Genomic DNA, 23339 nt, shown 5'->3' on the forward strand with positions numbered 1-23339 from the left:
CAGTCAGGTGGAAACTAGAGGAACTATTTCAAAAGGAACCAAATGATTAAGAAATTATACAAATACACATAAATAACAGATATTGTCTTAAGAGAAATAAGAAGTGAAAAGGAAGAAACTTCTAAAACATGGAAGTAAAGTGAGATGAGATTCCAGAAAAGTTGACAGATGGAGAAGGTGAGTAAAGAAGATCCAATATATGTATACTAGAAATCCTGTAAGAAACACATCGAAGCAAGAAAATAGAGCAAACGCTGAAAATTAAATTCAATACAGCTTCCTTGAATCGTGAAAATTGATCAAAAATGACCAGCACCAAGGTATATTCTAACAAACTACCAGATTCTAAAGAAAAAAAAAAATCCTTTGGGCATCTGGGCAAAAAGATTATCAATTCAATGTGTAAAGGAAAAAAAAATCAAATTGTATCAAGCTTGTAATGCCTTATACCAGAAACACATGGAATAAGACAGTAAAGATGCTCAAGGAGGAAGAACTGTGAGCCAAGAACTTTATATCCAGTCAAATTCATTTTCAAGAATAAAGGCCCCAAAAGAATGGTTACCCATACATAAGACCTCAGTGAATGTCTTTCCCATGCACTCCTTCTGAGGAATTTACTGGAGAATATCCTTCTAACAACCAAAATTACTGGAGAGACATCAACATAAGGACTGGTGGTGAACATGAGGGGTATGTGTGTGTGTGTGTGTGTGTGTGTGTGTGTGTGTGTGTGTGTGTTTAGACCCAAGATAATATGAAAATTAAGAAAAAGAAAGCATAGTATGGAATGGCCATATGTTTCAACAATACAGATACAGTATAATTATTATAAAAATTTGGCAGAAGAAATGGTATAGCATGTAAAGATAATGTGAGGTTTTTATAACCCTACACCTAAAGGAGCTGGAGAAAGAACAGCAAATAAAGCCTAAACCCAGCAGGAGAAGAGAAATAATAAAGATCAGAGCAGAAATCAATGAAATAGAAACCAAAAGAACAGTAGAACAGATCAACGAAACTAGGAGCTGGTTCTTTGAAAGAATTAACAAGATTGATAAGCCCCTGGCCAGACTTATCAAAAAGAAAAGAGAAATGACCCAAATCAACAAAATCATGAATGAAAGAGGAGAAATCACAACCAACACCAAAGAAATACAAACAATTATAAGAACATATTATGAGCAACTCTATGCCAACAAATTAGATAACCTGGAAGTAATGGATGCATTCCTAGAGATGTATCAACTACCAAAACTGAACCAGGAAGAAATAGAACACCTGAACAGACCTATAACCACTAAGGAAATAGAAGCAGTCATCAAAAATCTCCCAAAACACAAAAGCCCAGGGCCAGATGGCTTCCCAGGGGAATTCTACCAAACATTTCAAGAAGAATTAATACCTATCCTTCTGAAACTGTTCCAAAAAATAGAAATGGAAGGAAAACTTCCAAACTCATTTTATGAGGCCAGCATTACCTTGATCCCAAAACCAGACAAAGACCCCATCAAAAAGGAGAATTACAGACCAATATCCCTGATGAACATGGATGCAAAAATTCTCACCAAAATATTAGCCAATAGAATCCAACAGTACATTAAAAGGATTATTCACCACGACCAAGTCGGATTTATCCCTGGGCTGCAAGGTTGGTTCAACATCCGCAAATCAATCAACGTGATACAATACATTAACAAAAGAAAAAACAAGAATCACATGATCCTCTCAATAGATGCAGAAAAAGCATTTGACAAAGTACAGCATCCTTTCTTGATCAAAACTCTTCAGAGTATAGGGATAGAGGGTACATACCTCAATATCATAAAAGCCATCTATGAAAAACCTACAGCGAATATCATTCTCAATGGGGAAAAACTGAGAGCTTTCCCCCTAAGGTCAGGAACGCGGCAGGGATGTCCACTATCACCACTGCTATTCAACATAGTATTGGAAGTCCTAGCCACAGCAATCAGACAACAAAAAGAAATCAAAGGCATCCAAATTGGCAAAGAAGAAGTCAAACTCTCACTCTTTGCAGATGATATGATACTTTATGTGGAAAATCCCAAAGACTCCACCCCAAAACTGCTAGAACTCATACAGGAATTCAGTCAAGTGGCAGGATATAAAATCAATGCACAGAAGTCAGTGGCATTCCTATACACCAACAACAAGTCAGAAGAAAGAGAAATTAAGGAGTCGATCCCATTTACAATTGCACCCAAAACCATAAGATACCTAGGAATAAATCTAACCAAAGAGGCAAAGGATCTGTACTCAGAAAACTATAAAATACTCATGAAAGAAATTGAGGAAGACACAAAGAAATGGAAAAACGTTCCATGCTCATGGATTGGAAGAACAAATATTGTGAAGATGTCAATCCTACCTAGAGCAATCTACACATTCAATGCAATCCCCATCAAAATACCATCCACTTTCTTCAAAGAAATGGAACAAATAATCCTAAAATTTGTATGGAACCAGAAAAGACCCCGCATAGCCAGAGGAATGTTGAAAAAGAAAAGCAAAGCTGGCGGCATCACAATTCCGGACTTCCAGCTCTACTACAAAGCTGTCATCATCAAGACAGTATGGTACTGGCACAAAAACAGACACATAGATCAATGGAACAGAATAGAGAGCCCAGAAATGGACCCTCACCTCTATGGTCAACTCATCTTCGACAAAGCAGGAAAGAATGTCCAATGGAAAAAAGACAGTCTCTTCAACAAATGGTGTTGGGAAAATTGGACAGCCACATGCAGAAGAATGAAACTAGACCATTTCCTTACACCACACACAAAAATAGACTCCAAATGGTTGAAAGACCTCAATGTGAGACAGGAGTCCATCAAAATCCTAAAGGAGAACACAGGCAGCAACCTCTTCGACCTCAGCCGCAGCAACTTCTTCCTAGAAACATCGCCAAAGGCAAGGGAAGCAAGGGCAAAAATGAACTATTGGGACTTCATCAAGATAAAAAGCTTTTGCAAAGCAAAGGAAACAGTCAACAAAACCAAAAGACAACTGACAGAATGGGAGAAGATATTTGCAAATGACATATCAGATAAAGGGCTAGTATCCAAAATCTATAAAGAACTCATCAAACTCAACACCAAAAGAACAAAGAATCCAATCAAGAAATGGGCAGAAGACATGAACAGACATTTCTCCAAAGAAGACATCCAAATGGCCAACAGACACATGAAAAAGTGTTCAATATCGCTCGGCATCAGGGAAATCCAAATCAAAACCTCAATGAGATACCACCTCACACCAGTCAGAATGGCTAAAATTAACAAGTCAGGAAATGACAGATGTTGGCGGGGATGCGGAGAAAGGGGAACCCTCCTACACTGTTGGTGGGAATGCAAGCTGGTGCAGCCACTCTGGAAAACAGTATGGAGGTTCCTCAAAAAGTTGAAAATAGGGCTACCATATGATCCAGCAATTGCACTACTGGGTATTTACCCCAAAGATACAAAAGTAGGGACCCGAAAGGCTACATGCACCCCGATGTTTATAGCAGCAATGTCCACAATAGCCAAACTGTGGAAAGAGCCAAGATGTCCATCAACAGATGAATGGATAAAGAAGATGTGGTATATATATACAATGGAATATTATGCAGCCATCAAAAGGAATAAGATCTTGCCATTTGCAACGACGTGGATGGAACTGGAGGGTATTATGCTGAGCGAAATAAGTCAAACAGAGAAAGACATGTATCATATGACCTCACTGATATGAGGAATTCTTAATCTCAGGAAACAAACTGAGGGTTGCTGGAGTGGGGGGTGGGGTGGGAGGGATGGGGTGACTGGGTGATAGACACTGGGGAGGGTATGTGTTCTGGTAAGCGCTGTGAATTGTGCAGGACTGTTGAATCTCAGATCTGTACCTCTGAAACAAATAATGCAATATATGTTAAGAAAGAAAAAAAGAAGAAGAAGAATGTAGCAGGAGGGGAAGAATGAAGGGGGGGAAATCGGAGGGGGAGAAGAACCATGAGAGACGATGGACTCTGAAAAACAAACTGAGGGTTCTAGAGGGGAGGGGGTTGGGAGGATGGGTTAGCCTGGTGATGGGTATTGAGGAGGGCACGTTCTGCATGGAGCACTGGGTGTTATGCACAAACAATGAATCATGGAACACTATATCTAAAACTAATGATGTAATGTATGGGGATTAACATAACAATAAAAAATTAAAAAAAAAATAAATAAAACAATTACCTTAAAATAAAAAAAAAAAAAAAAAGATAATGTGAGGTTTTTAGTAATCATATTCATAGTGATATTGGTATTGTTATTCTAATATCCTTGTATATGTATGAGATCAAGCAAATGAGCTATTGTGGAATATTGTTTTCTCTTCCGTCATCCTCTGTGTTCTTAAGAACCAGTGTAGAAGAAAGGAGATACAGATGTAAAATAGCAAATGTTAAGAAAAGCCTTATAGTTCTGAAATACCTACCCTCTGAGCAAATTTCAAGTATACAATATAGTATTATTCAATGTATTACCATTCCACACACTAGATCTCCAGAACTTACTCATCTTGCAAAACTAGAACTTTGTACCCATTTTGGGTAGGCCAAGGCGTGAAGGTTGGACAGTCCAGTGGTACAGCACTGAGCTGAGCACCTCAGAGGGGCTCGATAGATATTTATTGAACTCATTCACAGTTGCATGAGGGGATGCACATAGGGGTGGGAGGGACTGAGGAGTGTCTTGCTCTCTGACCAAACTCCCACCTGGCTTAAATCCAACTTCCTGCCTACTCTGTACTTTGCAGCCAGGTATTGGAGAAAAACATAAAATTCTGCTGACTAGTTTTCCTTTCAATTCATAATCTCTGCCTACAAATGGGTTGTTAGTGCTGCCTAGCAATAATGCTGGCTCCCTCCATCCATTCCCTCTCCCCTGATCATTGATATCTTCCTTCTCTTCTCAAATTTCCAACACCTCCTTTGTCTGCACCTGGGCCCAAATACTTTGCCTTCCTTCCTTTGCTAAGGATGGCGGCCTTCCCTCCTCAAGCCAAACCTTCTACTCATCCTTGCAATCCCACTCCTCCACCTGCCCAAGGACGGAGCTCACTTCCTAGCTGACATCATCAGTTCTCCCCTCTCTTCCCACTCATTCCCTTCAGCATACAAGCGTATTATTTCTCCAATTTCAAAAAATCCTTGGTAGTCCCACTGCCCTCTTCAGCTGCTAGCCCATACTCCTGCTCTCCTTTTTAGCCAAACTCCTACACGAAGAAGGACCCATTCTCACCTCTTAGAATTCTTTTCCTCCAATTCTGTCTTGACTCCATTTAACTCCACTAAGGCTTTTGGCTCCATGACTCCCCTGAAATGGCTCTTGTCAAGATCACAATGACATATGCATTTCCAACTCCAACCAGTTTTCAGTAATTGCCTTCTGTACGGTTCTTGAGACAATTTATCATGACACCCCCCTTGAAGAATTTTGTTCCCTTGGCTTCCAGGACACCTACATCCTTTTCATTTTCCACCTGCCTATAAGCTGCTGCTTCTTTCCTGGCTCCTTCTCATCTTCCTTACAAAAGTTAGATAGTCTCAGCCAGCCTCATGACTATTGAGATAACACAGAATTGGATTGTCAAATCAGACTCACAGGAATCATAGATGTAACCTTGTGTCAAGCTTTACTAATAGCTTCAAAGATATGGGTAATAATGAGGTGCACACAAAGCACAGAGAAGTATGGGTTGTTTCTCAGCATCTTAGGGTGTACTCTAGGCCAGACTTAATAAATGAGGTTTCAGAGAAGTTCATGGAATGATCATTAACATGAAATCTCTCAATTATATAAACTGTCTCATCATTCCCCATCACTCGAGGAATCATTCATCATGGAAGCATTTCCTGCTTAATGTATTCCATAGTTAAGGAGTCTTTTCTAGTAAATACCATTGTATGGATGTACCATTAGCATGTTTACAAAAGGATTTGACCAAGTCGTCTTTCTTTCCCGGGGCCAGAAAAATGAGAAAATGCATGGGAGGCCTGATGCTAACCCTTTTCTTCCCAGCCTTCCATGCACATATGATTTCAAAATTTGTATCTACAACCCACATCTTTCTCCTAAACTCCAAACTCATATATTCAATTAGCCACTCAGCATCTTAGCTGTGTAGCAGTTTATCAAACTGAAGATGAGCACAGTAGAAATAATGACTCCTTTTCCCAACTCCCAACCTACACACACACACGCTCATGCACACTCACACATATGCAGACACATCCCTTTCTTATAAGTCTTCCTATCTCTGTAATTCATTCTTTGTCTCTTTCTGTGTGTGTGTGTGTGTGTCCTTCTGTCTTCTCAGGCAAAAACATTACATTCCTGCTTGATTCCTTTTTTTTTCCTCATGCCATGTATCCGATCTGCCTAAAAATTTTGCCATTTCTGCCTTCAAAATATATCCAGCTGAGACCCCACCTCCACCACTACTTTGCTGGTTCAAGCCACTGCCATCTCGCATGTGGATCCCTGAAAACCTCCTGCCTGCTCCTCTGCTTCCTCTTTCCGTCCTTGCCCGCGAGAGTCGATTCTGAATATTTCAGCCAGATGGCTGTCTTTAAAAGATTAGTCAAATGATGTCACCCCACAGCTCCAAAGTCTCCCGTGGTTCCCATATCTCTCAGAATGGCAGCCAGAGTTCTCCTAGTTGCCTTCAGGGACCTACACAGCCCAGATCCCCAAGAGCTCCCTGACGCATCTTATGTCATTTCCCTGTCTGCTGTCACTCAGCCACACTGGCCTCTGCTGTACTTCAGAGCACCAAGAGCATTCTGGCTTCTGCATCTTGGCACCGCTCTGTCCTTGACCCAAAAGCCCATTCCCACAGGTAGCCACGTGGCTTGCTTTTCTAATCTCCCTTAGATGTTTGCTTCCATGTACCTTCTTTATTAAGGCATCCCCTATCCCCTAATCACCTCTTCAAAATTATAGTCCCCATCATCTCCAAAATGTGCTGCTTCTCTGGTTTTTATTCTCCTTCCCACTGAAATATAACCTTTCAGCATTATTGTTATGGGCAGGTGGATGAGAGCAGAGGTGTCTGTTTTGTTCACTGCTGTATCGCCCACGGTCAGGTCTGACACCTACACAGTAGACTGTCACCGAATGTTGCATAAATTAATTCACAGTTGAGCAAATTCACTTGACTTGATCTGATTTTAGAAGTGAATATGATCAAATAACACGAGGAGAACAATAACACGGCTGCAACAGGAAGATGCTGGACACTGCACTGTGTAGTTTTATTCTGCAGGCTGGGGAAACAACGGAGGGCGTTGAGCCACGCAACAGCGTGATGAAGTCAGGGATAAAAGAAACATGCTTTAAGAAAGAGAATAATGATGAAAGGAAAACATGAATCTCTTCTTCATCTAGCTGAATATGCTCAGCATTGCTCAGATATGCTCAGATATCATGTGGGCTGCCCACAATTAGCACAGGGTGGAATATCAGGACTATCTTCAAAATGGTTTTAAAAGCCCATAGACTCCTGAAGAGAGGCATGAAAATTACTACTTGATGAGCTTGATAATGATGCCATAACTTAAAATATAGTGTGCTCCTAAAATTCGTATGAAATAAGACTGTTAAATGCAGTTGATTGTAGTAATATTAAAAGAACAAACTTTGGGGGGAAAATTTAGGACCAATTCCCTAGAAATACGAAGTTACCTGTTTTGCCAATTGCAATTGGGCAGGCTTTCTTTATGTTGGATCGTACCTCATCCACCCGACCCCATCCTCTTTGGTTTTTTTACCAAAACAGATGAACAAGAAAATCCACACACCATGAACTATTAACATTTTGGCTAAAACAGCACATCTTAGTATTATCACTTTTAAAAACTCATGTTGGGTTTTGTTTCTGTTTTTGTTTTTTTTGCAGTATAACCGGTACCAGCAATATGGCGCTGAAGAGTGTGTGCTACGGATGGGGGGTGTGCTGTGCCCCAGCCCCGGCTGTGGAGCGGGGCTGCTTCCCGAGCCAGGCATGACGAAGGTCACTTGTGAAGGGGGCAGCGGTCTGGGCTGTGGGGTGAGTACCACCTACACCTCTGGGTGTTCATTGTGTGTGTGTTTTTAGCAAATTGGCAATGATTATAAATTTGTTTTATTTTCATTTTCCCTTTGCACTCAGACATCTTTCAACTGACGTATAACAAAATGGACCTTTAGGGGTACCTGGCTAGCTCCGTCAGAAGAGTATGCGACTCTTGATCTCGGGTCTATGAATTCGAGCCCCACATTGGGTGTAGAGATTACTTAAAAATAAAATCTTTAAAAAAGAAGAAAAAAAAAGAAACTTTTAAATTCTGATATAGGATCCCAGATATGAATATATATTCACCGATGGGGAGGAAAAGGTCATATTAAGAGTTTCTGCTTTAATTGTTTGTCACAGTGTTTTCTCTAAGATGTCGTGAAGTACTAGACCAGACTTTTTTTTTTTTCCAGTGCTCAGCTGATTCAGAGAAAAAATTTATTATTTTTCAGAGTTGGCTTTAAGTAGACAGAGTAAAGGAGAAAGAGAATTTCCCATCAGTGATGTCTTAACGGAATCATTTGCCTAAGTATTTCAAGAAATAAAATGAAGATTAATATGGAAAACTTGAAATGTTATTGTGTCATAAAAATCATTTTAAAAGAGATGAGCAGAACTAATGGTGCCTCTTAGGGAAGCAGAATAAGAAACATGGAAACTCTTTGTTCTAAGAGGTCAACCAATATGACCCAGACAGCTTCTTGAATGAATCTATGGCTGCAAGCTGACAGGGAAGGTGTGAGGAAAGCATAACTCAAACACAAAAAGGCTTGCTAAATTATAGGTTGAAATGACAAATGGCTAATAATCCTGATATTAGATTTCACACAGGCCAGAAAAGGAAGAAAGTGTATGTGCCTATAAAATGCTATTGAATTTTGATGGGAAAACATTTCTTTTAAAATTGCAACTTCATGAGGAGCTTTGTAGAAGGAGTGTTGTTGGCAAAGGCTTATTGCCGGGGCCTAATTTTTGGCTGAGAGCTGTAAGTCACCTTTGCCTAAGTTTGCGTCTGTTGTCCTCAGTGAAGCTCTCTGTGGGGCTGCAAAGTCCTGGGCTGAGCCATAGTAGAGGAAGTGGACATTGAAAAGCCATGAGATACCGTGATGCCTACTCAGAAAAAAATGCCTCTGGATTAATAATCACGACTTACGTTAGAATGGAAACACAAGTCATGTTTGCTAGCTTTGGGTTTACTGAAACTTGTTTAGGCTTACTAAAGTTGTATTGTATAATCTGCACTGATTGTGTGTGGCCTAAGCCAGCTGCCAAACTCTGGGAGATCAGAATGCTGGGGAATGTTTTCTTTTAAAATGAGTTACAGTAGTTTTTAACTAATGACTAAATTGTATGCTTCTGCCTGCTAATTGCCCACTGTTGTTCCATTCTCTAAAGCTGGACTTTAAGGTCTTAACTTTCTTCATGAGAAGAAGAGTTTCTTTGGCCCATCTTCTGCATTCCGTTGTTCACCTTGCTTTAAAGAACTTGGAGGGTTTTATATAATTTTAAGTTTTGAACAGCTGTGTCTTCCTTTTCTCATTCAATGTGACATTGCAAGTAAGTTATGTACACACTTAAGTTCCAAATCCTGGACAATTACTTTAGGAATGAATTGAATGGCTTTCATACCTTTGGGTTAAAGACTTTGGGGGCAAACCTTACCTAAATGAGGAGAGCTGTCTTCAGGATGTTTCTTTGTCCTTTTGAAATTCTAAATGTTGAGTTTTATTTTATTTTCATTTGTTCGTTTTTGTTGTTTTCAACGGTGTTCTCGTCAGTTTCTGTGTTACTTCTCTATTACTGCATAACAAATCACCCCAAATGTTAACCATTTAATTAATAAACATTTATTATCCCACAGAATGGGTGTCAGGAGTCCATAGGTAACTTAGCTGAGTGGCCCTGACTCTGGCTCAGGGTCTCTCATGACGCCGCTGTCAAGCTGGGTTGCTTCAGTTATCTGAAGGCTTGACTGGGGCTGGAAGATCCACTTCCAAAATGGCTCATTCACATGATTTTAGGCCAAAAAAAAAAAAAAAGCTCAGTTCCTCACTGGCTTTTGGCCAAAGGCCACGGTTCCAAATCACATGGCCCTCTTCTTAGGGTATTTGTCCCAAGGATGGTAGCTAACTTACATAGAGCACATGATCTAAGAGAGAGCAAAGGGAGGGCCACAAGGCCTGCATAACCTGATCTCCAAGGATGTACACCATCCCTTCCACTTCACTTCATTCATTAGAACTGACCTGCATGATCCAGCCCACCCTCTAAGAGAAGGTAGTTAGGCTCCATCTTAAAGAATTCATGAACCTATTCTGACCCACCACAGTTTACAATTTGAAGAACTTGGAGAAAGAATAGAGAAATGATTTTCTAAAGTATTTGCTTAACTTGATGCTTTCCTTTCTCTCCCTGCCTTTTGGCCTCAGGCCCCATACTCTTGTTGAGGCTTATATCAATCCCCATTGCTTTGGCTTCTCAATAGAGATAAATTGATCTCATCATTGCCCTTTTCCTTCAAATCCTCAACTTTCACAAAAGACTGTTAACCCAACTAACATGGTTTTGGGATTCTATAGTGGTTAAAAAGGAGATTGGGTTGGATGCCTTAAGTTCAAATCCTGGCTCCATCAACTACTAGTGGTCTTAATCTTTCTGTGCCCCAGTCTCCTCATCTCTAAAATAGGGTATATTATAGCAACCCCATATAAGACCATTATGACAATGAAATGAGATTATAAATGTAAAATGTTTAGAACAGTACCTGGCATACAATGTGTATTTATTTACTGTTTAATGAAAAGTTTAATCAATGCTTATCAAAAGCTTGCTTAAAAGACCCAGTATTCAAAAAAAATAAAAATCCTTCTGTTCAGGATAATCATTTGATCCTCTCCTTCAAATATTCTAGAATCAAGCTAGATCAATAGCAGGGAATCAGGTATCTAGGCGTCAGTATTTTAACCCTTCAAAGAATTGCTTCTCCTACCTAGTACTTTGACAAAATGTCATTCATTTACATTGTGGTCATTATACAGGAAATTTGATGTGTGCAGTTCAGAACATCCCAATGGACTTTTCTATGAGATAACATGGTAGCTCTTCCAGGCTGACCTTTGCAATGGGAGCACTTAGGCTTGTCCTGAGGAATGTTGTCCTTGAGAACATTTTAAATTGTGCAACTAATAAGGTGTCCCTCTGAAAGGTGACTGGTCAGTAACCTAGAGCCACAATTGTGTGCTAGCTATCACATATAAATAGACCATTATTACAACAGATTTTGAAACTTATTTTCTAGCTTCACTTTTTTCCTTCTTTCTCTTCCCTTTTTTCTGATGTATACAGTTCTGCTATGATTTGTTCATTCTTGTAAGCTGCCAATCTTTTCTGGACTTAAGGGTGGCAATGGAAAGCTGTTGTGTGGTAGAAATCATGGTTAGTTCATGTTGTCCAGAGAGAACAGGGCCCAATAAGTAGAAGTTAGAGAACGATGAATCTCTGCTTAGCATTTGCCCTTATACCATGGACAACCAACAGCAAAATGGGCTACCTCAGGAAGTAGAAAGCACCTCATCCTACACAATATTCAAGGAAAGTCATTGATAACAAAGCTATGGAAGAATCATAGAGTCTCAGATGTGAAGACATTCTAGATCTCACTAACCTCAGTGGTTCTCGGGTTGTAGTTTACAAGTTTAATGTAAGATACCTGTGAGTCTACTTGGGCTTAATTTTTTCTCAACTACCAACAGATTTAAAAAGTGCAACTCTTATTATCTGGGTATCCAAGAAATGCTTGATGTTATAAAACTAGGCCTTAGAGGTGTATTGTGATGTGCCCATGGATGCCCACTCTCAGAGCTGAGACACAGCTGCGTGTGTTGTCTTCCAGTCAGTCAGCTCACCGCTACATGCCTAGATGGTCCTTCATACACCCATGATTCCTGTTGTATGTGGTTTCCATCTGAAGAAACAGATTTCAGTATTTTGATTGTCTTTGGCTTCTTAAAATAAGTGCTTTGATTGTATTTATGACTCTCTTATTCAGACATATAGTACGGTCCACTGGAAAATCAGATTACCGGATCCTGTGCTCTGCTGTATCACTAGGCTTAACTGTTACCTGGAGAGCAGTGCACATTAGCTCATACATGAAGACAAGGATTTCTATTTAAATGATAATGTCAGTCCATCTCAGAAAGGCCTGATAGTTGTGGATGGTTCCAGCAAATTTAATACCATTATAAAGAATTATGTGAGCTTAAGTCCCACATACCAGGATTCAAGTTGAAGTGTTACACTTGTTTCATGCCTTTATATTCCCATCCTTAATTTTGACATTATTGTCCTCAGTAACTCCATGTATTTGGAGTTCAACATTCATTGGGGATGGATGGATGGATGGATGGATGGATGGATGGATGGATGGATGGGTGGATGGAAACAGTGTTTGAAGTAATATGAATACACTAGCACTTTTATTTTCAAATATTAATCATCATTTACCCCAGTATTAGAATTGCTTACAAGAACCTCACCAAGAAATTCACAATATACAGTATTTTACTTGCACACATAATACGTAATTCAGAACTAAGTTCAGGGATCCATAAAAGTCAATTAGGAACCTGAAAGTACTGCAGGAATTACAGTTTATGTCCCCTGTCAAAGGCTACACAGCCAAACTAGAATTTTGTACATCCTGATATATAAAATGTCTTAGTCTTGGGGGCACTGAGATTTCGGTTTTGACACAGAACAGAATATTTTTACATTGACTGATGGAACTCAACAAAGAATATATTTGGGGATCAAATAGCCTGACCTCACTCTCTGCTAACCCTTGATCGTATTTTTACTACTGCTTATAAAAATATTAATTGATTTCCTAAGGAATTCATGTTATGCATTATTCTTTACTCTGGCTTATTGCTATTCATCAGAACTATCTCACTAACTTTTATGACTCCAGTGTAAAATGTTGACATGTTTAATACTGGAAAACAGCAACAAAGTATGGAATACATTAATACTCACTGACCTGGGAATACAGAAAGCTAAGGCAATCAACCTTGTGAGTTTTCTATAAATAAAACATCATTATCTTATTTGGTGTTGCTTCGGGATATTACATGTCTGAGAGAGAATTTCTTATCTAGGATAATACTGGGAATTAGATGAAGAGTTTTCTGTTTTAAATTAGAAATCCAGGAGAAAAAATCCAAAAAAAAAAAAAAAATTTAGAAAAAAATCATATTACTGACCATTTGTTAAGGAAATAAGAATTTCTTCAGGCACCTGGTAGACACTCCTTCCTTTAATGGAGGGTGCCATCTTGCTGCAGGTTTCTCAAGGCGCTAATGAAGTCTTCATCTTGGGCTCCCCACTTGCACAGACCCCTTGTTTTTACCAAGTTTGTCTTCTTGCATTTTCTTTGAAGAGGGCCTCAAAGATTGTAGGGCTTAATTAAAGACGGAAAGGCTCCATCAAACTGAAATCTAGATCTGCACAAGTAGGGGTACGAGCTGCTATGTGCAAAGAAATTTTTGTTGAAAATGATGATTTTGAACTACTTGTAACAGTAGCATTACTCTATTGTTGAAGATTGTACTTAGATCAGGGTTCAAGCTTCATTTTCAGTTGTTATATAGGAAAGGAGTCAACAAAGGCAAATGGAGATACCTAGTCTTCCACTCAAAGATCAGATATTGAGTTAAAAACTTAAGTTAATTTGTTGACATATAGTTGCTGGTAATAATTTCTAGTAATTGTTTCTATTTCTGTGGTGTTAGTCATGATCTCTCCCCTTTCATTCATGATTTTATTAATTTGGGTCCTTTCTCTTTTCTTTTGGATAAGTCTGGCCAGAGGTTTATCAATCTTATTAATTCTTTCAAAGAACCAGCTTCTAGTTTTGTTGATCTGGTCTACGGTTTTTCTGGTTTTTATTCCATTGATCTCTGCTCTAATCTTTATTATTTCTCTTCTCCTGCTTGGTTTAGGTTTTATTTGCTGTTCTTTCTCCAGCTCCTTTAGGTGTAAGGTCAGCTTGTGCATTTGGGATTTTTCTACTTTTTTGACAGAGGCTTAGATGGCTATGTATTTCCCCCTTAGGACCATCTTTGCAGTATTCCATAGGTTTTGGACCGATGTGTTTTCATTCTCATTGGTTTCCATGAATTGCTTGTTCTTCTTTAATTTCGTGCTTGACCCAATCATTCTTTAGCAGGATGCTCTTTAACTTCCAAGTGTTTGAATTCCTTCCAAATTTTTTCTTGTGATTGAGTTCCAGTTTCAAAACATTGTGGTCTGATAACATGCAGGGAATAATCTCAATCTTTTGATATCAGTTGAGACCTGATTTGTGACCCAGTATGTGGTCTATTCTGGAGAAAGTTCCATGTGCACTCGAGATGAATGAGTATTCTGTTGTTTTAGGGTGGAATATTCTGTATATATCTACAAAGTCCATCTGGTCCAATGTGTCATTCAAAGCTCTTGTTTCTTTGTTCATCTTCTGCTTAGATGATCTGTCCATTGCTGAGAGTGGAGTGTTGAGGCCTCCTACTATTAATGTATTATTATCAATATGATTCTTTATTTTGGTTAATAGTTGGCTTATGTAGTTGGCTGCTCCCATGTTGGGGGCATAGATATTTACAATTGTTAGATTTTCTTGTTGGATAGACCCTTTAAGTATGATACAGTGAACATAATAACAAAAAAAAAAAAAAAAACATTAATAGATGGGGAGTCTTTTTTTCAACACGTGGAGCTCAGAAATAAAAAGCAAGCAGATGGTTGATATTTAATAATAAAAGGAAAAATAAAATGGTTGCTTTTCCTATACTTTAAGGATAGTTTAATTTTATAAAAATACCAAATTAAATTACGTGAAGAATTTTGAAAACTATATTGAGGTCTCCCTTTTTAAAGAGAAGTCTAGACAGTAAAATCTAGACTCTAAATATATGTGGTTTATATTGTGATGCTTTCAAGGAGACACCAGAAAGGCCAGGTATTTTTCTCTGTGCCTAAATGTGAGTTTGTAAGCATGAAGCACCAGCTGTGATCATACCTCGCTTGCCTCAACCACCTGGCCCGTGCAACACATGGAGAGTGGTATCATATCATTTTGACACATTATTCTCTTATATACAAGATGTTCTTTATCAAAAAGTATTTTTAAAAGAAAGTTAATGTTATGAAATGTCAAAAATATGCATCCCATGTTTATTTGACATGTGTCCAAAACTCTAATTTAAACTCTAAGATTGGCTCGTGTGCAGATTGGAAACAGGCATTGCTAGACTTTCCATGTGAGAGACAGCTTGGAGTGCAAAGATAGAAAGCTTTGGAGAGTATTTATTTTAATTAAAGAAATTGTTCACAAATGTACAAACAAGTTCTGCATACCATTCCCCTGGAAAACATTTATCAGTTGGCAAATATTCCTAGAAAGTGTTCTGTTGTTTGAAATAGAAATACATATTTTCTAATCCAACACAGGCCACTGACCATTCCATGTGTCTTTAGCTATTTTTTTTTTTTTTTTGGTTAAAATAAAGGGAAATCTGGAATAATTATACTCTTTCAAAATGGTAAGCTCCATCTCATTGAATAATGTTAGGAAATCCATTTTGTGGCAAATGGAATGGAGAAACCTTCTTTAGCCCTACAAGCTACCAGAGAGCTCAGAACATTCTAGAAAACAGACTTCTATTGAAGATAACATAGTTTCTATGCATTTCTTTTGATCCTGCTCTCACCTCAGTCTAGAGCTCTGCTGTCCAGTATGGTAGCCACCAACCAAATATGGCTATTTAAATTAAAATTAAATAAAATTTAAAATTTGTTTCCTCAGTCACATTAGCCACATTTCAAGTACTCAATGGCCACATGTGGTTTCCTGCTGCTGGACTAGACAGTGCAGGGAGAGCATGGTATCATCATCACCACAGAAAGTTCTAATGGACAGCATGAGTCTAAAGAAAGACTAGAATATCACCCAAACAGGAGCTTTCACAAACTCGAGTTTCCTGTGTCTCAGATACAAACACTTTGACCTCTTCCATTCTGGTTAAGAAGAAAATTAAAGCAATGTCCTAAGTACAAAAATATAGAACAGCATTTTCCAAAGTGAGGCTCATTCAGCATAGGTTCCAAGGATGTTCCTGGGTGGAAAGCTGGAGTGGAGGCAGAGAGGCTGGGCAGAGGTCCAGCATCACACAACTTGGAAACATGTGTTAAGCTAGGTTAAACAGAGGGGTTTTTTTCCATAACACTTAAATCTTTCAATATGCAAACATGCGTTTTGCCTGAACAAGTAGAATACCACAAATAGCATTTCCTAAGCTTTTTAGAGCTAGAACTGCCTTTTGTGTGGTGCATTTTATAGGATAGGTGTTTCATGGAACAACTTAGGAACGAAAGCATTTATTTTATTTTTTAAATGGACGGTGCTGAGTAGCAAGCATACCACAGTCACAATGAGCTAATGAGCTCAAAGGATGAGAACCTTAGACCTACAACATTGTCCTCTTTGGAGTGAACTAACATAGTGTAATTTAGACAAAAAAATTGTATGCCATATTTGTTGTGGATGTATTTTTGACACTGCTTATTTTTATAGTGAAACCTTTTTGTTTTCTTAAGCAGCTATTGCTATATAATTCTATGGGTATAAGATCCATAGAGACGAGAGGAGGAAATGTTATGATTCTGGGTGATCACTATTTCCAAGTGATTCCTATTCAATGGACATGAAGATTTTTAAACTTCGTAGAATAAGTGATACTATGGTTAATAAATTATTTTCACATAGTAGGTATTAACATGTGTCAGTCTCATAAGACGTTAACTGCGTAGGACAATATGGTAATGATGGAAGGAACTGTGGGCGTTGGGGTTTTGTTCTCGTTTTCTGTGCAGCCAAGAATGGCTTCAGCACACTGACAAGAGCAGTCACAACAATGGGGGACTTGGGCCGCTCTCACAAGATGGCCGGACAGAGTTCCCCTCCCTGGCCCTCTGCATGGTGGGCCTCTCTCCCCTGGCCTTCCCAGAGGCCATCAGTAGATTTTGGGGACAAAGAGTTATGCTTCGCCTCATTTTGCTAATTATTTTTTACCCCCCGCTGTTTCTCAGGCTCCTATCATCTGGTGGTAGAAGCCTCACAGAGACACGTAATGCCCTCCTCTTTCTGATTCACCTCCAGTTCTTTTCTCTTTATGGGCTCTCGTGGACAGCGGCCCCTGCAGGAGGTAGTTCTTTGACATACTGATCTAGGGCCTGGCCGCCATCATTCCTTCCTGTGCACTGGGGTTTCTCGATTTCCCTCCACACTGTCCTTAGAGAATGGCCTCAGGGATCTGATATCGTTCGTTCCAGTTGCTTCGTTACACTTTCTGGTTCTTGCTTCATCTTTCGTGGTGAAATTTGCACTCAGAATTATGAGGTTATGATCATCAAAGCAGTGTTCTTTGTTCTTTCATTTTACCTTTTTTATACTAATTTTTATTGTGCTAAAATATATAGTAACATAAAATTTACCCTTTATAACCATTTGTAAATATACAATTCAGTGGCATTAAAAACATTCGTCATGTTGTATAACCATCACCTCTGTCTATTTCCAAAACTTTTCATCACCCCAAACAGAAACTCTGTACTCCTTAGGCAGTAACTGAACCCCCATCCCCCTCCAAGTCCCTGGTAATCTCTAATCTGCTTTCTGCCTCTACGAATTCACTTACTCTAGATGGTTCACAATAAGTGGAATCAGAATGTTTGTCCTTTTGCGTCTGGCTTATTTCACTTAGCGTAAAGTTTTCATGGTTCATCCATGCTGTAGCAGGTGTCAGATCTCCTTCCTTTGTGTAGATGAATCATATTCCTTTGTATGGATACACCACATTTTGTTCCTCCCATTTTCTTTTGAAATGTGTTCAGCTGGAGTAGCCCTTCTTCCCACTGGATCAAAAGCCAGGCAGGCACTCTGACTTTGAGTAAGTAATAAGTGTATTACTCATAAGTAATAAGGGGTCTTAGAGTCACTTCCAGTTGCTATCATTCTATCAATTCATTAAAAATGCCTCCCCCTCGCCAAAAAATTTGATTTAACATTAAATCTTCTCCTCCTGCCCCGTGAGGCCCAGCCCTATATATCACATCTATGTGCTCTTGGTATGGAATCCCAAAGGGACTGATGTAGCTCATTCGGTTGCTCTGGGTGTTCCTGGAGTCCTCCTTGTAGCACTGACTCTTTATGCATCTTCAGACTCCGGTTGACGGTTAAGTACATCCAGAGCTGACTTTTATCCCCAAAGACCTGACAGGTGTCCACTTCAGCTAGGTCCAGATCTAGGTGTTTCTTTCCAGTGCTTAAAATTAGTTTGCCTCAAATAAAATAAAATTAGTTTGCCTGCATTCGTACCTACAGTGTTTCAGCCCTATCACAGAATCATCCTTGCAGATCAAAGTTCTCTGTCCTAATTTGGGTTGCAACATCCTAACCCCTGCTCCGCTTGGTGTAATAGTAACATGAAATAGAAATAGACCTGCTAGAAATAGACCTTACGGACATAATCACAAAGATTTATCAAGGTATTTGTGGAGGATATTTTTTGTAGTACTGTTTTGTAATAGATAAAAATGTGGAAACAAGCAAATTTTCAGTAATAAATATCATAGCGGTTAAATATATTTTGACACATCTATATAATCAAACATAATATCCTGTTAAAAAGAATAAGGTCAACTTGTGTGTTGATATGGAACAATTTTTAATATATAGAATTAAGTGAAAAGAGCAAGAAAAAGATGCTCAGTCTTCATAAATATATAAAATATTTTCTGGGAAGAATTAAAGAAACCATTAAGAGTGATTGCCTTTGGATAGAGAAAGTGGGGATATAGGGAAGGAGGCTTTTGTTTTTTAGTTTATAACTTTCTGTAATGTTTGAAGTTTCTAAACATGTAGATATATTACTTTCACTTTTTATAACATAAAGGATTTTCTTTTTCTATGAATTACTTTTTTAAATTTATATTTTTAAAAAGATAGTAATGTTATTTGTTAAAAATAAAAGCAAGGTAATTCAATAACTGAATTAGGTAGAATTTGACAGCATTTCAGACATAGTGTTTCTTTGGGCTTAGACTAGGGAGGAGGAAATTTGGCTTCCATCAGCAAAGATCAAGGGCAGAAAAACCAAATTGTAAGCACTTGCTACCATTCACTTGAAGGAGCTAGAGATGCAGGTGGTCCAGTTTAGCATCTTTTAAGCATTAATTTGTGTAGAGCACACTCTCCTGTCATACTGATTTGGTTGAATGACATATTTAAGAAAAATGGGAGTGAAGTCTGCTAGAAAATTTATGTTCTCAAAATAAGTTCTATGAAACATGTCAGTAAATGCATTGAACAGTCATGCAAATAGGAGAATTTTAATTTTTGTATAGCTTTAAAATAGTTGAAGTAGTTCCTAAATTATAGGAAAGTATTTTCTGATGGTACCTTGCCCATATCTGTAGTCTAGAAATTAAATTCTTACAGCCTGTTTTCTTGTTTTTTGTGTATCTTTCTATTTTTGTTTATACTTATTTTCAATGAAATTAAGACAGAGTACAATGCGGCCCAAACAAAACAGGCACTCAATGCTAGAATAATGTATTTCTCACTCTCACACATTCCACTGAAAGAAGTCTATAAATTATTAGATCAGTTCGCTGAAAGTTCCTGTGAGGGAACAGGGTTTTCCCGGGTAAAGACAAGTCACTGGTATTGCCAGTGGTCCCCAAGGGTCTATAACAGATCCATAAACTAAGTGTTCCCTGGAGCCCAGCCTTTGCATTCAGTGGGCCCAAAGATTCTGCCAGGCGCGGTCCTCAGGATCTTTTGCCTCTTTAGCGCAGAGTGAATGAGGCCCAAGGAGAGAACTTTGAAGGCTCCCCCAGGCAAATCTGACCTGGCCCAACATGATCTTGACTCCCACCTTCTCCACAGATTGGAGGCCCATAGGAAGTATATCTCGCAGAAGCACCCGAGCGTGCTACACGGGCTTTCGTCCATCCGTCCATTTAAAAGTTTACATTGTGACCAGAGAATAAGATTCACTTCATGTTGATTTTATTTAAAGATTTTTTTTTTCAAGGAGAAGAAAAAAAACGAGTAAGACTAGAAGCCCATGGATAAGGCACAGGCCAAATGTGAAAGTTTTGCTCCATCCGCCCATCTTCCAGAACCAGGGTCAAAAGAAAGAGTCCTTTCAGAGGGAGGGAGATAACACCGTCTGATGCACTCTGGGAAGTAGTTTGTCAAGTGGACCCATTATTGCGCTCACTTCCAAAAGGAGAGCAATTTTCTTCCTCCTTTCTGTAGAAGCAGGCCCAGAATGCCTGTTTCTTCCCCCATCCACACCGCTCGTCACTCTCTTTTAGAAAGAAATAATATTGTTCCTGACATATATTCTTCTTCCCAAAGCCTTGTTGGTTATTGTCCAGCATGCGGTGACAGCTGGGAATTTAATGTCGAGTGATTTTTTTTTTCCCCCAGCTCCTCTCAGGGTATCAGTGTTAAACTGACAGGTCCATAATTCAAAGGAAGTCTGAATTAGCTATTCCTGTGGCTTCTTCCGCAGACAGAACCCACTCCACTTACAGAATGTCACTTATGCCTAAAGAATTCTTGAGCAAATGCCCGGAGACAGTTACTACCTCTTCTCTATAAACTTGAGCTCTTCACATATTCCAGCCCGCAAATTGGCCCTGCCCGATTATTTGGAGGAAGTGATAAGAGATACTGAGTCCAATCAGGTTGTAAATTAGTCTTTTGCAGAAATAGGGTGGAAGTGTACTTGCTGGATGTTTCAAGAATAGAAGAGCTTGGAATGGATGCCTCCTAGAAATCACCCACTTCTTTGTCAACCTTCTTTATAGACCATTCACATAAATCATTTTCCATGTAAAGAGGGAGTAGAAAGCAGAGCTATATTCAAAAGATGGCTGCTATTTGGGAAGAAGTAAATCCACAACAAAGGAAGCTTCTGGAACACTGCCTTACGGGAAGACATGGCCTGGCTCTTGTAGAAGCGATATTGTATTATTGAAAAGTGCAAGGGACGCCTGGGTGGCTCAGTCGGTTAAGTGGCTGCCTTCGCCCTGGGTCATGATCCCAGGGTCCTGGGATCGAGTCCCACATCGGGCTCCCTGCTCAGCAGGGAGCCTGCTTCTCCCTCTCTCTCCCTGTGCCTGTGCTCTGTCAAATTAAATCTTTAAAAAAAAAAAAAGTGCAAGAGCTGCTTAATCAGTAAGAAAAGGTGAAGTAGAAAGATGGGATTAAGGAGATAAGATCTTTGTTAGACTACATCTATTGACCCGGAACTTTCCATAGTGAGCTGGCTAAAAATTGCTTCCCATTAGGAACATAACAGATTTTTTTTTTAATTGCTCATTACTTGCAAATGTTTTGTTGTTTTTTTTTTAAGATTTTTATTTATTTATTTGACAGAGAGACAGTGAGAGCGGGAACACAAGCAGGGGGAGTGGGAGAGGGAGAAGCAGGCTCCCCGCTGAGCAGGGAGCCCAATGGGGGGCTCGATCCCAGGACCCTGAGATCATGACCTGAGCCAAAGGCAGATGCTTAACGACTGAACCACCCAGGCGCCATGAACATAACAGATTTTTAAAACGTCTGGAAATTGGTTGTTTGGAGGCTACATTGCTATACGTAGTTTTAATTTGTTGTTCTACAGAAACCAAACACTATTTGAGTACAATCTCGGAAGAGCATTACAGTCCAATAATAAACATGGTGGAAATCAAACACTTGCCGGGCATGCCTTTAATATTCTGAGCACCATTTTAAATGTTATTGATCTATAATCATAAATGGGCAAAGGATGCAAATCACCCCTAGAAAATTAAGAAAAGAATCGGCAAGACGCCGCCTCGACGCTGTTTACCTTCCCTCTACAAACAAGACTGCTCGCCGATGGAGCACAACCCCAGAGCCCTGGCCACCCAGCCAGCTGGGGCGAGCTCCTGGCAGGTCATGGTTGGAATCTGTGTGTACAGACAGGTTGTAGTGGACAGTGGTGGTTTCCCTCCTGACATCCATCTCCCTCTTGTTTTTGCTAACAGAACACTGAGTTTTCTTCAAGTATCCTCCCCTTTGGGAGGTGACCTCATACCCTCGTCAGTAGGAAATCGTGAGTCACCTAACACAGCCTTGCTATTCCCGTGACCCTTACTCCTCATGGTTTGGGGAGAAATCAGGCCTTTCTGGTCTTGACTGTGCTACTCAGCTAAGTAGCTTAAAAGCCACTCTGTTGTTGGGCCATGTGTTATGGGAGAAAATACATTTCCTTTCTATTTAAGTCAGTTGAATGGGGCTTTCTGTTTTTTCTAGCCAAAATCTCTTAACTGGTGCATGGGCATTATCTTAAAAATGACCAAAGGAATTCATTCACTAAGAACTTTGGGCAGATAACAACAGAAAGAGCTACCTGATAAGGCCTTTCTAGTAGCAAACATTATATCCTTCAGATTATATCCCATAATATTTTTGTGTGTCCACGGTAGCTGAAATCAGCAATAAAACATTCTCCTCATTCCTTTGGGCTAAATGGATTGTCACGCACTCCATTATATTATTCAGCCCTCAGTCCTATGGTGTGGGACTGAGACCCAAAACAGCAGTGGCTCCATTAGATGGAGATTTCTTTCTCTCTCATAAAAATCATGAGCCCGGATGGTGGCTCTGCCCTCACAAAGTCCTTAGTTGCCCTCATGTGTGGTGCGAAGGAGTCAGGAAAGAGGAGGACGTTCCAATCCTTAGAGCCAGACCCAGAAGTGGCAGACAGCTCATACCCCCAGGAGAGAAACTAGTTCCGTGGCCACATGGCCAGCCCCAAAGGCAGTGGGTGCCATATGTCCAGCTACATTATTATGAGACAGAAAAGGGCGAATGGATGGTGGGGGAAAGAGGTCAGTCTCTCCCACATCTGCCATGAGTCCTCTCCATTCTGTCATCCTCACTCAAACACCCTCCTATTATAGTCATTCTCAGAGTTTTGTATTTTCATGCAGAAAAAAACATCTTCTAAGCAGAATGTTACTTCCTTTTTATTTGTGACGAGACTGAGTGCTTGCTTTGTGATCTTTTCTTTAAACAATACATGCCTTTCACTTTCTCTATTCAAAGGCATGAAAATTAGACCTCCGTCTCTCAATAA

General features: G+C 39.5%; 1 protein-coding gene across 4 annotated transcripts in view; it reads left to right on the plus strand.

The window, feature by feature from the left end:
* PRKN (parkin RBR E3 ubiquitin protein ligase) overlaps nt 1-23339 on the plus strand; it is a 1294051-nt gene that overhangs the window by 1105870 nt on the left and 164842 nt on the right. For all 4 annotated transcript variants that reach the window (XM_032407521.1, XM_032407520.1, XM_032407518.1 and 1 more), the window contains exon 9: nt 7948-8097. In XM_032407521.1, the coding sequence (XP_032263412.1) occupies nt 7948-8097 (150 nt within the window). The remainder of the gene's footprint in view (nt 1-7947; nt 8098-23339) is intronic.

This window comes from Phoca vitulina, unplaced genomic scaffold (assembly GCF_004348235.1).
Source record: "Phoca vitulina isolate PV1807 unplaced genomic scaffold, GSC_HSeal_1.0 scaffold9, whole genome shotgun sequence".
NCBI lineage: Eukaryota > Metazoa > Chordata > Mammalia > Carnivora > Phocidae > Phoca > Phoca vitulina.